The sequence below is a fragment of the Hippocampus guttulatus genome, chromosome 9 (assembly GCF_054856545.1).
Source record: "Hippocampus guttulatus isolate MCC_2025c chromosome 9, RoL_Hgut_1.0, whole genome shotgun sequence".
NCBI lineage: Eukaryota > Metazoa > Chordata > Actinopteri > Syngnathiformes > Syngnathidae > Hippocampus > Hippocampus guttulatus.
In genome coordinates, this window is record NC_141269.1 from 1,160,331 (window position 1) to 1,177,240 (window position 16,910).

General features: G+C 45.0%; 2 protein-coding genes across 12 annotated transcripts; one reads left to right on the forward strand and one right to left on the reverse strand.

The window, feature by feature from the left end:
* Positions 1–1,560: 1,560 nt before the first annotated feature.
* LOC147199715 (uncharacterized) lies at positions 1,561–14,024 on the reverse strand. 11 transcript variants are annotated; one of them, XM_086119630.1, is made up of 13 exons: positions 13,946–14,001; positions 12,182–12,347; positions 11,619–11,734; positions 11,111–11,202; positions 8,536–8,669; positions 7,644–7,770; positions 7,069–7,168; positions 6,131–6,206; positions 5,023–5,150; positions 4,581–4,788; positions 4,118–4,211; positions 3,982–4,048; positions 1,561–3,401 (listed from the first exon to the last, which is right to left on the reverse strand). In XM_086119630.1, exons 5-13 carry the CDS (start codon positions 8,621–8,623, stop codon positions 2,574–2,576), a joined length of 1,716 nt encoding a protein of 571 aa, XP_085975756.1. In that variant the 5' UTR covers positions 8,624–8,669; positions 11,111–11,202; positions 11,619–11,734; positions 12,182–12,347; positions 13,946–14,001; the 3' UTR covers positions 1,561–2,573. The 11 variants fall into 11 exon arrangements, with proteins under 11 accessions (XP_085975756.1, XP_085975755.1, XP_085975753.1 ...); XM_086119629.1 differs by having other exon boundaries at positions 12,178–12,347; XM_086119627.1 differs by lacking the exon at positions 11,111–11,202 and having other exon boundaries at positions 12,182–12,226; positions 13,946–14,024.
* rps19bp1 (ribosomal protein S19 binding protein 1) lies at positions 13,567–16,515 on the forward strand. Its single transcript, XM_086119635.1, has 4 exons — positions 13,567–13,749; positions 14,748–14,924; positions 15,886–15,983; positions 16,058–16,515. The coding sequence occupies exons 1-4, from the start codon at positions 13,695–13,697 to the stop codon at positions 16,193–16,195; spliced, it is 468 nt and encodes a 155-aa protein (XP_085975761.1). The 5' UTR covers positions 13,567–13,694; the 3' UTR covers positions 16,196–16,515.
* The last annotated feature ends 395 nt before the right edge of the window (positions 16,516–16,910 follow it).

Sequence of the window (16,910 nt, forward strand, 5' to 3'; positions counted from 1 at the left end):
CTTGGACATCGTTTTTTTTTGATAATAAGCTCATGTGGAAAAATAATGACAATCATGACTGTCCTGTCCTGCCATTGGACGGCAGCCGGTTCAGGGTGTCCCCCGCCTACTGCCCGAAGACGGCTGGGATAGGCTCCGGCACCCCCCGCGACCTTTGTGAGGATAAAAGCGGTTTGGAAAATGAATGAATGAATGAATATATATATATTCATTCATTCATTCATTCATATATACCTGGAACCTATCCCAGCTGTCTTCGGGCAGTAGGCGGGGGACACCCCGAATTGGTTGCCAGCCAATCGCAGGGCACACAGAGACGAACAACCATGCACGCCCACACCCACATCTAGGGACAATTTAGCGTGACCAATCAGCCTGCCATGCATGTTTTTGGAACGTGGGAGGAAACCGGAGTACCCGGAGAAAACCCACGCAGGCCCGGGGAGAACATGCAAACTCCACACAGGAGGCCGACACACACACACACACACACACACACACATATATATATATATATACACACATATATATAATTGATAGATATAGATAGATATCCTGCGTGATCCCTGGGTGAGATGTAGGGCAAGCTGTTTTCTTCTTCTGGCGTAATGGTTTTGCTTCTCGTTCACTGCCTGCCGGACTTTGTCTGCACTGTGCACCCTCCTCCCAGTCTAACCACGAAGCCACAGGACAGGACAGGATCCCAGGGGAACGATGGAGGGAACCACATTTCTGTGCAATGTTAGTTTTGCTTTTGCTGGAGGAATGGGTTCGTTCGACGTAAGTACTGCAATTTTTGCCCAAGAAAAAAAAATATGAAAATTGACGTATCATAACCACAGATGTTGTATTTAGTTTCTTTTTTGAAAGTAGCATTTCTTTTAGAGAATTTGTTTAGCATTTCTGAAGAGACAAATATTTTTAATGAAGAGAATTTTTTTTTCTTAGAGGAAAATGTTTTTTTTTCAAGAAAATCTCTAAATAGAAAAACAAAATTTACAAACCATCTTTTGCCAAATCAACATTTTAAAATAATTATGAATCATTTCTTACAATAAATATTCCACACATTTTTTTCCCTCTTTGTAGCCTTATGATCATGTTATCTATTTTTTTTAAATCAAAGAAAGATTTTTTTCAGACAAGTTGTAAGACAGACTTCAAGTCTTTCTCATGACTCATACGAAGGAAAAAGTGAGGGTTATTTTTTCTCTGAGAAATATCATATTTACTTAAAAAGTATACAGTATATATTTTTTGGGGGCGGGGGGCAGGGAGTGTTGGTGCACTTTTTCTGCAAGTGGGTGTGAATGTTACATAACAACGTTTCCGCAGCAAAAAACAAATCTTCACTTAGCAAAACACTGTCTTGTCTTGGCCTACTCCCCCCACCCCGCTTCGCACCAGCTTCTGTGGAAAAGAAAATATCGCTTGTCTTCACTATTTTCAAGTCTCCAGCGAAACCATCTGCAGGCTGACACAAAAACCCAACAACCGATGAAGCAGCAGCGGCGCAATGTGGAATGTAATGTAAAAAAAAAATCAAATTCACACCCAACAGTTGTTCAACATGTTAATGCTTCATTGTCGCTTCACCGAAATCATCTTCGACTTGCACAGTTTAAGTAGAATACAAACGTTTACAACATGAAATGTCCTTTTTTTCAATTTATAGACTTATTACTTTTTTTTGGGGGGGGGGGGGGGTCAGGGAATGAGAGGGTGCGCAACATTGAAAGAAAAATTATAAGGTACGTGTCGGAGGAGAGCTGGTGCGCCAATTCAGTGGCGGTGTTGAAGGGAGCGGGTGACTAAAGACGTTCAACCAAACAAAAGAAAAAGACCAAAAAAAAAATGCTTTAGAACTTTTGGGAGGAGTGTTTGTTGCGGAGTAGAAGGTGGTGTGCTCTCTCATTTGGAATGTTCAAATGAGTGCTTGAAAATGTAAAAAAAAAATAAAAAAAATAAATAAAGCTTTTTGGACTGTTTTTTAAAGGTGTTTCTGGGAGTTACACTTAAAAAGTCCACGACAGACTGCTGCAAACGATACAAATTCATGCTGAACTGAAATGTGAAGATGTTTGGCACTTTCATTTAGGGGGGGGGGGGTATAAGGGGTGTGCCGGCTCAAAGGGTACTTTGAAAGTGGTGCGTGGCTTGAAAAGTTTGAAAAAGGGAGCCTTAAACGGATTAAAATATTGTTCTTCTCCAACACTGGAAAAAAAAAGTCATTTTTACTGCGGGAGAGGTGCGGGTGCGCCAAATAAAAAGGCTCGTGAGGCTCAACAAGTTTGGGAACGATCGATTTCAACTGTATGCATGATACAAATTAGATTTGAACATCAAAAATGCTTCTTCTGGACTTTTTTTGAGGGGATGGGGGGTATACGCAAGGTAGAGGGTGGTGCGCTATCTCATATATGACGTTGAAATGAGCGCTTGGCATTTTCCATGTCATCTAAATGACAGTGATTAACTTGAACTTCAATACATTTGTTGTTTGCACTTGATTTTGTCGAGCATGAGCATGGGGGTCGAAGGGGTGCGCCAACTCAGTGGCGGGTGTATGTCCTTCAACCAGTTTCGGGATCGCGCTGACACACGGACATATAACCACCGCTGGAGGGTTCTACTGCTCCACGTGTGAAATCTGTGGCATCCAGCAGGAGAGCTTGGAGACTCTCCAGAGTTGGACGGCGGAAGTCCAAAGGAGGAGCGCACCCACAAGGACCGGGGGAACCAGGGGGACGGGGCAAGCAGGAGGCCTTCTCCTTCCCGTCCTCCAAGCTCACCTCGGGCCCTGCGCGCTCCTCGCGTACGCCCGAATCCGCACCGGGGAGCTCAGGGCTATCGTGGCGGTGTCGCGTCCGAATGCATTCGTAGTCCAAACTCACCTGGACGGAGCCTTTGACGAAAACCCCTTCAAGAGGAGATCGGCCTGCACCTCCGCATTGACCTCCCGACTCGTCATCTTCTTTCGAACCTTCACCCTGGAGTTTCTCGATCTTCTCATAGTCTGAAATAACTGGCGTCGCCGCGTCGCCGACCCCGCCAATAACTTCCAGGAAGAGTTTCCGAGCATCCGTCATCTCCCCGTCCTGGTCCGCGATGGCCCCCACGGTGCCGTAGGGGGACTCCGGGGAGCACAGTTTCAGGTTGCCCGAAGTGAGGGAGGGCACAGGGAATGGAGGAGGCCGCAGTTGGGAGCTCGCGGGCGGGAACAAGCCAACTGTGGTGATCTTTCTCGTCATCTTCTCCAGGACAGCTTCGGGGTCTCTTGGATACCGAGGGTCTCCGAGACTTCCGGGTTCCACACAGCCGACGGACATCACCGCGAGGACGTCCACGGGCCGCAGGAAGGCTTGCAAGGACTCGCTGCTGAAAGGAGGGCGTGCCCACTTCTGGAGAAGAGCAGAAGTTGACAAAAGGTCGGTTGACAAAAGGTGATTTCTCGAGTGACCCGAGAAGGTGACCGGTAGTGACTTTGGTGGCGGCCGTTTGGGTTGAGTTCCCATTCGGTGACGATGCGGCCGGGAAAGCGAACGGTCGCCTGTTTTCTGTATGTGCCCTGTGACTGACTGGGAACCGGTCCCGGGTAGGGTCTCGTTGTGGATCTTCAGGCAGTCTTATTCTGGATCCTCACGATAAGGATGGTTGTGACTGACTGGCGAGCTGTCCCAGGTGTAGTCTTATCCTAGATCCTCAGGACGTGACTGCCCTCCGCACTGGTCATCAATCATTTGCAGGGCACATATTCTGCAGAAACAGGGAAACCGTCGACCGTCTTATGGACAGCGTCACCGAGTGGGAACTGAACCCCGATGACGACTGCACCAAAGTCACAAAAAGCGGACCGCTCCACCGCCAGGGTCTTGATCTCCGGCCATTCGGTTTTCTCTCTATTGCGCACGGTGGCGGTCGTCTTGAATCGGTGGTGGCGAGGAGCCATCTGGCAGTTGGCTGTCGCTGTGGCAAACCTACGTTCCGGAGGGAAGACTTTCCCGGGTCTGGTAGTCGTGGGCCTCGAATCTTCTTGAAGACATAAACCCTAAAAACACAAAATATTTTGTAATATAAGTGTTTCGAGGATGACGAAAGATCTTGTTTATGGGCTTACCAGTTGGCCTTGTCTTTCCTAAAGAGCAGAAGAGTCAGAGAGACGGCAATGGCTGTTCCGGAGATCGTCACCCCCAAAACCAGCCACAGGGAGTCTGACAAAGACAAGACCCGTTTGGGATTTGGAGATCCTTCCAAAAGTGGTTTGGTTCAATTGGAGGTGATACCCAAACTTGAAAAGGCTCACTTTGGCTGGAAACCCTTGTTCGAAAATTTGGTTTGTCTGTTTGTTTCACCCCAGTTCCAAACAATCGCTGGAAAACCACCTCCTGTCTTGAAACGCTAATTTGAAGATTGAAACCCTCTTCTCTTTTGAAGCCTTCATTTGAAACCCAGACTCGGACTTCGACCACAATTTCGAAACCCTTATTTGAAACCGTCAATCGAGGTCAAACGGATCCCCTTTTGTCTCGATTCGGAAAGCAGGACCTGAAGTCCGGCGAGCGTGTCAGACCTCAACGCACCAGCAGGTGGCGCCGCAGCCTCCCCGACATCCGACGTCCAGCGTGCGGCGGCGCTCCAGTCGCTCCACACCGACGCCACCGGATTGTCCTCCGAAGTCCTCACCCGAAGGCGCGCCTCGTACGCCGCCCCTCGGCCCAACTGGTCCAGACTCAGCTCGGATCGGCATGACTCCTCGCAGGATTTCGTCTCTCTGTGCACCGACGCTCCCTGGTGGAGGTCAGCGTTTATTTTCGTGTATCCAAAGAGTTGGGGAAAAGGCAGAATCTTGGGCAAAATCTTCTCGTGATACACTGCAGTGGAGCGCGCCACCGACAGATCATTAAATAAGACACAGTTTGGAAATACTGGAAGCCGAAAACCCCCCCCCAAAAAAAAAACAGGCACCGCATTTCCTTTCGTGTTGTGTTACGTATTTTTTGACGCAACGTTTGAGTAACGCACATCCCAGGGCTCATCGGCCTGCTTCCACTCCAGCTGGAAGTCGTACGGAGACGTCGAGCCCCGCTTGGCAGCCGCCCAGGAAACGGTGGTCTGGTTGATTTCAGGCTTTCCCGGCGCAGGGAGCTTCACTGCAATTGCAACACACACGCACACACACACACAACCACACAAACTAAATGGGCTGCAGAAGAATTACAAAGGAACCAAAAGAAACAGGGAGAGAGCAGAGTTAGCATCAAGTCACTATGTTGTAATGCAACGGCGGGATAATTGTTACCGCCATCGAGCTCAACCACCCAAGGGTATATTTAGTACTCTTGCTGCCTAAGGGGGCTGCGGAAGAAGTCCAAACAGGAAGTAAAGCTCAGGTACTGTTTGGGCTTTCGCCAGAGACGAGTGAAAAGTGATTGAAATTCATCTTTTTTTTTTTTTTTAACCGTCTAAATGGGCTGCAGTAGCAATAGAAGCGAAACATGAACGCAGAGAGCAAGGCGTATAGCGCGTAGGGCAGCGACACCGACTAAAAGGGCTCGCAGAGAAATCGGACTTCAAGGGCACCATAAAAACATCAACGAATCGCGTCAAATATTCTTGTAGACATGACACGTCTGCGTCCGACTCCGTGCCTTCCCTCTTCTCGTTCAACTCGAGAGGCGTTCAAAGACGGCCTCCGAAAAACGGAAATTCATGATGACTTCACTGACACTATGAAAAGCGAAAATAATGCACCAAAACAAAAAATCAAGCGAAGAAATCACAAAATAAATTCTATGGGGGCGTTTGTGAAGACACAACAAAGAACAATTCTGAGACAGTCCGGTCTCCTACATACACACAGCATGTGTTTCCTTTATTGTAAGTTTTATCGAAGGCTTTTATTTTTTTGTGGCTCCAGACATATTTGTTTTTTTGTTTGGTTTTGTTTTTTTGTCCTATATGGCTCTTTCAACATTTTGGACTAGACCCCTGACTAATTTGTTTGGTCATCCAGCATTTGATCGCTATTTTTTTGTGACGTCGCGCCATCTCGAATCCGGAACCGATGAGTGAAGGCCAAACTATTTGTTGCCGTGTCGACGGGCTGCCCCTTTCAACACGCCGCACTCACCGTGACAGGCCGGCTGGTACTTCATCTCCACCGTGGAGCAGTTGATCCGAACTCTCAACACGTGGTGCCACTGAAACTGAGCACAGCAAAGCGGTGGGAAGTACAAATGCTTTCGAAAACCAGAAGACTTGATCACTTTCATTTTTCTGGACTTCACTGGAGTATTTTTGTTTTAATTCGCTACTTTTGAAAATGTCCGGGGACCGACCCATGCCGCAGTATAGCAGCAAAGCCCGACTTTTTTCTGTTCTTTTTCTACATGAAGAACCTTGGAAAGAAGTTGGCAAGATGGCACCGGAGCACCTCTTTTGTCTAAATGAAGCTCCGTCACTCACTTCAAAATGAATCCTTTGTACCATGAAGCCACAAGGTGGCGTACATAAAGCAAGAAATTCCATCCATCTATTTTCTAATATCATTTTCCGAACCGCTTTTATCCTCACGAGGATGGCAGGGGGCGCCGGAGCCGATCCCAGCCGTCTTCGGGCAGCGGGCGGCGGACACCCCCCCGAATCGGTCGCCAGCCAATCGCAGGGCACACGCAGAGACGAACGACCATCCACGCTCACACTCACACCTCGGGACAATTTGGAGCGTTCAATCGGCCTGCCGTGCATGTTTTTGGAAAGTGGAAGGAAACCCGAGTGCCCGGAGAAAAAACACGCAGGCACGGGGAGAACGTGCAAACTCCACACAGGAAGGCCGGAGCCGGGATCGAACTCGCGACCTCTGAACTGCGAACCACGGACTGCTGGGCCGCCTAAGCAATAAAATGAATCCCAAAAATCAAGCGAATAGGTCCGAGAGTGGCTTGAAAAGGAAGCCACTAATAGCCCCCCCCCCGCCCCCCTCCCTCCGCCCCACCAGGATCTGTGCTCTGAACTTATGAGTCCGTTTGCCAGGGCGTAGGCGCGTCAAACGGTGGCGTCGGCACTCACGATGCTATCTTTGCCAAAGATGAGCGAGCACGTCTGCGGCGAGGAAGGCGTCCGCGCGTCCAGCGAGCGAAGAACACACCCAGACTCGTATTGGCGCTGACTGAAAGCGCAACAGGGAAAACACGTTTTGCTTGAGACCCAAACAAAGACTGAAATCCTTGGCGCAGTCATGAACCCCTCATTTGAAACCTGAACTCCAGATTGAAAACCCGAATTTGAAACGTCCACCCCGGTTTAAAACCCCGTCTTTGGCTTTAAATGCTACATTGGTACTTAAACTGGACACCCCGATCCAAAACTCGAACTCTTGTTTGAAAAAAAAAAAAAAAAAAAAAAACCGAATGAATCCTTGAAATGAATGCTTCTTTGAAACCCGCATCTCGAAACATAACCTTGTCTTAAAACCCTCATTTTAAATGCCAACCCCGGCTGCAAACCTGAATCTGAAATGCCCGTCAAATGTTCGCCATTGTAATTTCCGTCCACGATGGGATCATTGTTCTGTGTTAGGTACAAAAATGCAAATGCCACCACTTGACATTCCATCGAAACTGGGATTTTTTTTTTCCCCTCACGGCAACGGAACGTCGATCCTTTTTGCGTGTACGCCGCACGCCACCGCGCCGCTGCCCGTGCGTGTGTCCGAGCTGTTCCAGATGCACGTCATGTTTCGACTGTAGTCATTCAAGCAAACCAGGCCTGCTGGGACACACACACACACACACACACACACACAAAAGTCACAACTATCGTCCTGGTTTCGACGGCGGACTTCCCGAGGTTTTTGTCGTGAACAAAAACTAACGAAATCGGAAAAACTAAACATTTTTGCGCTTTGAAAAAAATGAAAAGCAACTGAAACTGAATCGAATTCTTGCCAAAATGTTCTTCGGTGAAAGTCCTTGTCATTTCAGATCGTACATGGGCTTTCGGAGTCCATTTCCAATGTTTTTAATCTGTTATTGCTGATCGGGACTTTAGCACACCACACTTAAGTAACCTTTTCGTGGTCTCGCACTCAACAAATACAGTACTCCCTAAAACAAACGAAAGCTAAAACTAAAATCAAAGCGTTTCCCCCCAAAATAGAAACACTAAAAATCAATTAAAAGTAAGTGAGTTTTCAAAAAGTCAAAACGGATTTGAAAAAAATCCCCACTTCAAATTAAAACTGCAAAACTCTGACAACCGAGGGATAACACAGACACTTGCAGTGCTTCTCACTTTGGTACTTGGACTCCCTCTAGCGGCACGCAAAAGAACCACACCGTCCCCAAGGTTCCAACTGTGCATCGTGTTTCAGCCGCTTCAAATGTTTCGATCGACTCCAAAGTTGCGGTTAACGTGAAAGCGCGACACATTTGCGTCGAGGCGCATGACGCCAACTTGAGCGGCAACGTTGGAAACGTCATCGTCGTTGGGCGAATGCGGGAGATGAAGGCAAAATGCTTCAAATGGGAAACTCACTGTTGGGCTGGCGTTCGGGACACTTGAGCTCAATGGCGGCGGCGTCGGCACGAAGCGACAAAAGAAGAAGGACAAAAGCGGTCCTCATCGTTGTCGCTGCTTGGGATGCGGGATGCGGAACTCACGGCTTCCTCCTTCTCGTTCACACACACACACACACACACACACAGACGCGCACAGGTGAAGGAAAAACAGAAGTGGAAATGAACGGTTCTGCCATTCACTTCCACTTGCAGAGCAAACACCTGTGAGGTGTTTTACTTGTTGGTTAAAAAAAAAATAAAAATAAAAACTACAGAACTGTATTTGAAACAGGTCACGTTGTGAAACCCCAATCAAGGGTCCCTGAAGGTACCACCTGCCTTCCACCCGCGGCGTGACATGATCAATGTGGTCACAACTTGACGTTTGAGGCGTGGGTGCTTGTGGTTGTTGTTGTTGGGGTTTTTTTTTTTGTGGAGGGGGGGGGGGGTTAAAAACTTACTTTTGATGCGTGTATGTTTTGGCTTTTTTTTAAGAGTAAAAACCTGATTTTTGAGGTGTGGAGTGGATGCTTTGGGCATTTTTTTCTAGTTTTTTTGGGGGAGGGGGTGAAAAGCTTTTCAGTCGTGGATGCTTTTACTTGGGTTTTGTTTTTGGGGTGGGGGTGGGAACCTGACTTTTGAAGTGCGGATGCTTTTACCTTGGTGGTTTTTAAAAAATTTTTTAGTGTGAAAACCTGATTTTTGAGGTGTGGATGCTTTGGGGGGGGGGTTCTTTGTTTTTTGTTTTAGGGTGAAAAAGTTTTGAGCCATGGATGCTTTTGCTTGTTTCTTTTTTGGCGGGGGGGGGTGACTTTTTTTTTGAGAGTGCAAACCTGACTTTTGAGGTTTGGATGCTTTTGCTTGTCTGATATTTTTTTGGGGTAAAAATCTACCTTTTGAGTCGTGGATGTTTTTTGCTTGGTTTTTCAGGAAGTTACACGCCCCACGTACCTGTTTTTGTGGTTTCGGTTTAAAAAAAAAACAAAAAAGGTCAGTATGTTCCGTTCGTGACTTGCGTTGCTTTCAACCAGCGTGTCACGCGACCTCGTTCGCTCACTCACGTGTTTCTCCTCGCAATGGAATTGTCGCGACGTGCGCCCGCTAGACTGACAGAACAGTAGCTGCGCGATTCATTGCGTTCAGCGTCCCGAGCGATCAACCCGTCGATTTTGTTCCCTTTTTTTGCGAAGCTGTGAGGAGCACCTGTGCGAGCATGACTTGCGATGAATGCGCGCGCAGTCCCACTTGAAATTGTTCTCGGCCCGTCTGAGTGGCAATTTGAAAATGAGACGCTTCCCCTTCTCGCCCCTGCGGCTCTCTCATTTCCTCCGCTTCGACTCGCGGCATCGTGCTTTCAAACGTTCGCTTCTCACCGACTCGTGGTTGCCTTCTGGGACGGACTTGAAATCACAGGTTTAATTGAACAAAAACAAAAAAGGAGGAGTTGTCGCAAACAATCGATCTCAAGGGTCGGAAAAAGGCGGCTTGCCTTGATGGATTTTTGAACCTCAAACTTTTTCCTGGGGCTGAGCAGTTTGAAGTTGTAATAAGAGTGTTCACAACTAGATGGCAGACATCACTCACTAGCGCCTCCCAACACAAGACTATATCTGTGTGTAGGGAAGAAAGCGCAAAGACCAAATTAGGTCATGAAATGGCGTCTTTCAGGTCAAATGGGAAGCGATCATATGTTGACCAAATCGAAATGCTGAACTACCTGCGGACGGTTTGCGTTTGGGTTACCACTGCCTTGTTTTGAGACACTATCAGCCACAAAAGAGTTCAACGTATGCCAATGTCAGGCTATGCGAACCGAGAGACGCGTCACAGACGACCGTCGTGTCTGTGACACGTCTTGATGCGTCGTAACCCGCGTAGTGCAACATACTCAATACTGCATGTCCAAAGTGACTTCAGCAAAAGGGCAAATATTGGAAAACATAGACCTAGGATTTCAACTCATGCTATGTTTGCTAACTGCTAAGCTCGTAGCTGATTAGCAAACGTGGAGTCATTAAAACCCCTTCAGTGCCGGCTATTTTCAGACCCTTTTTTACCCTACCAAATGTTTTTTGTTTTGTTTTTTAAATACATGGAGCCGTACCTGGGTGGATTCTTAAAACAAACATGAAAAACATCTTTGACATTGAACGAGTTGGGCAAATTTGTTTGCTGAAGTTCTTTTCGGAGAGCAGAAGATCTTGTCGTGTGACATCTCTCACGGTCCAAGATATTTATTTGGTAGTCTTACATCGTGAATGGCAAAAAAAGTCATGTCGTTTGACTTGACTTTTAGATTTTTTTTTTCTCACAAGAACCGTTGACAGTTCGTTTGAACTGGATGACATAATTTACTAAATTTGACCAATACTAGTATTTCCTAAATAATGCAACAAATGTGTACAGTGGCTCAACTGAACAAGAGACTGCGGGGATGGCGCCAATACTAGAATAAATAGATCACAAAACAAATCACAACCCACGGTTGTAGAAATCGTCTGGGTTTTTTTTTTTCACTTGTCAAGTGTTCGCTTATTGGAAGCAGGACTCACTTTCATGTCAGAGTCAAAGGAGGCAGGAAGCGGTGTGTTGCGGTCGCGTCGCCTTGCGTGTGTGTGTGCGCTGGTTTCCATCTCGCGCTGGTCTGTAAACCACCAGCGAAGGGAAAGTCCAAACGGAAAAAAAAAAAAGCCGACGAGGTCTTTCATTGCTTGACTTTTTACGTCGTCGTAAATGCAACAGAACGGGCAAAACATGCAGGCAGCGGTGGTCCTTGAGTGTCAATATCTTAGGTTGTTATGTATTTATGTACAGTATTAAAAGAAAAAATCTGACAAAATAAGAAAAAAAAACCCCAAGATGATCTACCGATTTTAAAATACCTAATATCAGACGCTATATGAATCGGGCTCGTTGTATACGCTGAAAAAAAAAAGGTGTATTGATGAATTAACTCAATTTTATTTAATTAAGTAGATACACAAACAAAACAGACAGATGGATATATGGCTAAAAATATTTTTTATCTTAAAACCTTAAAATAAAAGGTCCTGTACTTACCGTCTGTCCGTGTGCAGCTCACATCACACGGCAAAGTGCAGCTTCTCCAGAACTCAGCGTCACAATTGCCTCCATCCACCACATGGCTCAGGTCCCGCAGCAAGCCCACCGACTTCCTGCCAATAGAGCATTCAATTGAAAATACTCACGTCTGCTTCTTTTCAACACCTCCAATAGTACAGTATTTAGATCCACTCTTCAGTTATAATCCAGTGTTGTAATCCGAGCACATCTTGTTTGGTTTTTGATTAGCTATCAATTTTCTATCACTATTATGTCGGAATACCAAAGAGCCACGACAGTGATCAGGTTTTCTCACAGTGGGTGGCACAGTTGGCTCCATAGTTTTGAGATTTCATTGCGACCAGCACAGATTCAAAAGGTCCGCTTCTGGATGTAGGAAAGCAGCCCCATCACATCATTGAGCCAGCTGTTTGTTTGGTTTCACTGGAGGTACAGCGTTCTTTTCTTTGTATGCACGGCACAGGCAAAATTGCATGACACACACGCGCGTGCGCACAAAATCCAGACTTCCACTTGTGAAGGTACAGAAACTTACCTACCCACCAGAGATCTCGCTGAAGCACTGACATGATTTCCATTCGTCACTGAGGAGGGGGTGTGGAGGGGAGAAGATGAAAAGAAGGGGGCGCTGGCCTCGTGACCACGCCCACAAAGGCTGTTTTTCCGCCACTATCGATCAAGAGTCTTGTAATATTTGTTACATCCCTTTAAAAAAATATACATTTTTGTGAAAATGAATAAAACAAAACTTCAAAAACGATCCTAGTTTTTTCCCCTCCATTTTAAACTTTTTGCCCATCTGTGGTTTCCCTCAACTTGTTGCGTGATCCTTACGGTGGATCATTTCTGCTTTCAAGAAGAGATGCAGACATGAGAAATTCCCTTCCAATGTGAAAAGAAAGTCACCTGCGTTTGATTTGCAACCATTTCACAAGATATTCATAAATGTCCTCATTCCATTTGCAACACTCCAGTGAGGTCATTCTCAGGGTTTAAGGAACATACAATTTGTCATGGTCAGAGTTGAGTCGCCTTTTGATTTATTTTGTAATATTGAACGTCAAAAAGAGCTGTACAGTATATGTGAATTTACTTCAGCCATTGATATTTAGGACAAGATTCACTTTTTGAGGCAGTTGTGTTGTTTCCTGCTTTATTTTGTAACACTTACCTACAAAGGTTGCTACCTGCCAAGCAATTATGTCAAATTTTGTCATTTGACTTGACTTAAAATATTTAACACCATTCATGGTTATTAATGTTCTCCGATTTTATTGGTCAGGTTGTGTGTAGTTTCCAGCTGTACCTGCAAAAGCAGCTTTTATCGATATGAATTTAGATGAATTTGACATATTTAAAGCATCATTTAACACCATTTGTGTTTATTGGTCATTTTTGTTACAATTTCCGATTTAGGACTCTAAATACTGTAACTATAAATTTTCTCGCAGTAGTCATAATTTTATTGTGAAATTTGCGTTTAACTGTCACTTGCTGTTAGTGCTTCTTTTTTAGCGCGGTTCCAAAATAGATAACTTGACGTCAAAAGTACGGCCAGAGGTTGTGATGGAGTCATACCAAACGCTAATTTTCACACTGACAGAGCATTTGTTTGTCAATATTTATTGGAGAACATTAACTATGTTTGCTAATTATTTGTATGTGTTGTGAAATGTGTTTCGGATCTCAGGGTGATTCGGCCAAGGTTGTTGATACATGTTGCTCACAATTCAACGCTAATAAAAGGCCGGTAAAGTTTCATCCTTTTTCAGTGCCCTTCGCCAAAAAAAAAAACGTTGACGTAAGGTTTATTCCAGCATTAGCACCTATGATTTTTTTTATTAGCACCTATGATTTGAGCGAGCGCTAAATGCGTACGGTGACGTTTAGAAGTCGGGAAGTCTTGCATTTCAGTTCATTTCCGCCCGGCTCCTTTACTAGCAACACACACCGTGAGCTAACCGGATGTTGACATGAAAACGTACACATGCTAACAGTTCATCTGGGGTAGTTTAAGTTTCTGGAAAGCAAAACGCCCCGGAATAAGTCAAGATGTCCGCGTCGCTGGTCAGGAGAGGATTAGAACTGCTGAGTAACGACATTAAAAGTACGTTTTAAGTCCGTCGATCGGCTTGCTGGTTCACGTTAGCCGCGAATTGTCGTAACCACGCCGTGCTTGCAAGAATGCCGCCGTGCCGACTCCTGTATAACTTTCCATGCTCAAAACTGTATTTGGATTATAAAAATGTATAAGTACTTGGTTCGCGATTCAAACTGCAGACATAAATTCTTTATATTCCCACCGGTGAATGATTGAGAAGGGTTTCTGAAGCGCCGAAGGAAGTGAAGATCCGGGTGCTTTGTGACGACGCCTAGCTACGTACTAGCCACCATTTTGCTGCAGCGAAAAACTAGTCAGTTGATTTATCAATAATAATAATAATAATACATTTTATTTATAAGCGCCTTATCAAGTCCTTCAGAGTTTATTCTAAGGCGATTGGTGTGTCTGGTGTGCCTAATGTTGGCTAGTGTACGTCATTGAAAACAGTTTTTTTTTAATTTGGCATTTTGTTGGGTGCAGATGGTGGGCAATACCATCTTAAAGAAAAGATATGTCTAAAAGAAAAGATGCTGAGAACGGCACTCACCTATCAATTAACACTTACAATACTCTTGTAAAATATCGTCTGGTATTGGTGAGAGTACCAATACAAATATGCAAAATTCAGACTGGTTACATGGGTAACGAACAATATTATTACGCATTTAAGTAAAATAGACGCTGGTATCACCCAACAAGATTTCCAACTCATTCCCGATTTGATACCAAGTGAAATAGAGCCTGGTACCGTTGCTTATACTGATAGAAAAGTAAGTAAAATAAGTAACACCGATACCAGCGACATGCAACTAGGTAAATTATCACAATTTGTACTATCATCAGTGATATGATGCTTTGTAGGCCGGTAACAATTAAGGTAATTGATGACATGATGAAATGAAATTAGAAATGATACACCACAGGGCCAAAACAGTATGGACTGGTAAGGGCGCGCGGAAGACAAGGTTTCCACTTAATGTATGTACTGTTTTTCCTGCCAGCTGGAAATAACGTGAAGAAGAAGCGGCAAGCAAGGACGCCCAATACGGCGGCGGCAAAGGCGCTAGTGAGCACCAACCGCCAAGGTGTCACCCGGCAGGTGAAGCGGCTACAGGGTCGTCTCGGACCCGGCAAGAGCAAAGCGACGGTTAAGGATAAGATGATCAAGTGCGCCCTGGGTCAGTAGGGTCCCGTCACAGTACACACGAATTTGGACGAACATGGAATGCAGAGCTGAAACCATTTTTTTTTCATCCCAAAAAGTTCAAGTTCTTATTTTAATTTTTTTTTTTTTTTTTACCCCCAGTAGGTTGTGGAAAATGACTTATGTTAAACTACAAAAACAAATGAGCGTGTGTATTTTCTTGCAAATGGGCTAACCGTTAGCTCGTTAACAGCCGGTTGCTAACCTGAGTGTCCAACAGCTTAATGTTGCACGAATTCGACGACCGCACGTCACTCACCCGACCGCACCAAACCTTTTCAGGCCATGTGCAGTCACAAGATCCTCCTGTGCTGAACGTTAACACAGCGACACCAAGTGGACAACAATAATACCCACACCTCGCGTGCACATTTCGTTGTTTCGTGGAAAGTCTTTTTTTTGTTTTGTTTTTTTAATCCAGTAGGACAATCGCTACAATCATCAATTTTAAACATGCGCCCGCTCTAAATGATAAGGAAAGATACAGGCCAAAAGAAACAGCCATGAAACAAGTTCAGTACAGTTAAGGGCAAAAGTAGAAAATAACAACGGACTCTGCCTTAACTTTGACAATGCACATTTAGAGTGGAAAAAAATAAGCACAAATGTAAGCTTAAACATCACGAGGGCTCAGCTCAGCAGCTGTCAACTGCTGAGCTGAGCCCTCGTGATGTTGAAGTATGTTACATTCTTCTTGAATTGGGCCTTTCATTGTTTTTTTATCAGTCAATTCAAGATTTTTTATTTTTTTTTGCCAGGACAATTTTTATTATTTGCAGCTTGTGTCGTTTAAAGTGTGGAGAGTTCCGCTGATTATTTTTCAGAAAAGTGACTAGCGACTGTAATGGCCTCTAACCGACATGAGCGGAATAATTTCCACAAGGGGTATTATTAAATAGCTAATTTGCATATGGCTTCCGTGTGGACGATTTCAGACGAGTTCAGGAAAACAAAGGAGACAAGTCAGATGACGGCCAACCTGAAATACTTCACGAGCATCAGCTTCCAGGCCACCGCGTCGGACACATTAAAAGTGAGAGTTCATATTTTGTCGGCATTCATGGAAAACGCATAAATAAACGACCACGTCCGTTGTCTCTCGCTCAGATCCAGAACTACAACAAAGGAAGACTGTCCCGCAATCAGCCCAATGAGCCCACCGCTCACAAGCCCAAAAAGACATCGTCGGTGTTCACAGAGGAGGAGTTCCAGCAATTCCAGAAGGAATATTTTGGCAAGACATGAAAGAAAAAAACAACACCTACACCTCGGAAACCAGACTTTGTTCAGATTTGACAAGAAATTGACGATTAAAAAAAATATCCTGCCTAATGCTGAATGACTTGAGATTTTGTTGGCATGGGTTATACAAGGCCAATGCTGGGACACTGCAGCTCTGCTTACTTTTTGATTTAAAAATGTTTTTTTTTTTTTGGCGTTGGATCTTCAGCCAGCCTACCTGATAATGTCATTGGTGGATATCCTCGCGAGGTGTGGCGTTCTGCATGTCAATTAGCGCCATTGTGACATCACAAATCTGGTAATAAATGTTTTGCGTACCGTAATTTGTTTTGCTCTTGATGGGTGTTCAGGCTCCCCAAAGATCATAATACGTAATGCAGTCCTGCTCAGAAAATGTTAATATTGATGTCCTCGTTTTCCGAGTATAAATACATACTTTAATTTTATGAGTTGGACTCACATACTCTGAAATAGGAATGTCTAGCTAGCTAGCTATCCTCAACTTCTGAATACTTTATAAATTTTCCGAGTATGAAAGTGATCATCAGAAATTTTGAGTATGTTCTAAATGTAGTCGAATACTCAGGACATTAAGATAACCTTTATTTGTCCCACACTGGGAAAATTTGCGTATGAATTTGTGCAGACTGAGAAAATAGTGTAGGAGCAGCAATTGGCCACCAGAGAGCGGTGTATTCCCATCTTCCGCGCTTCTCGG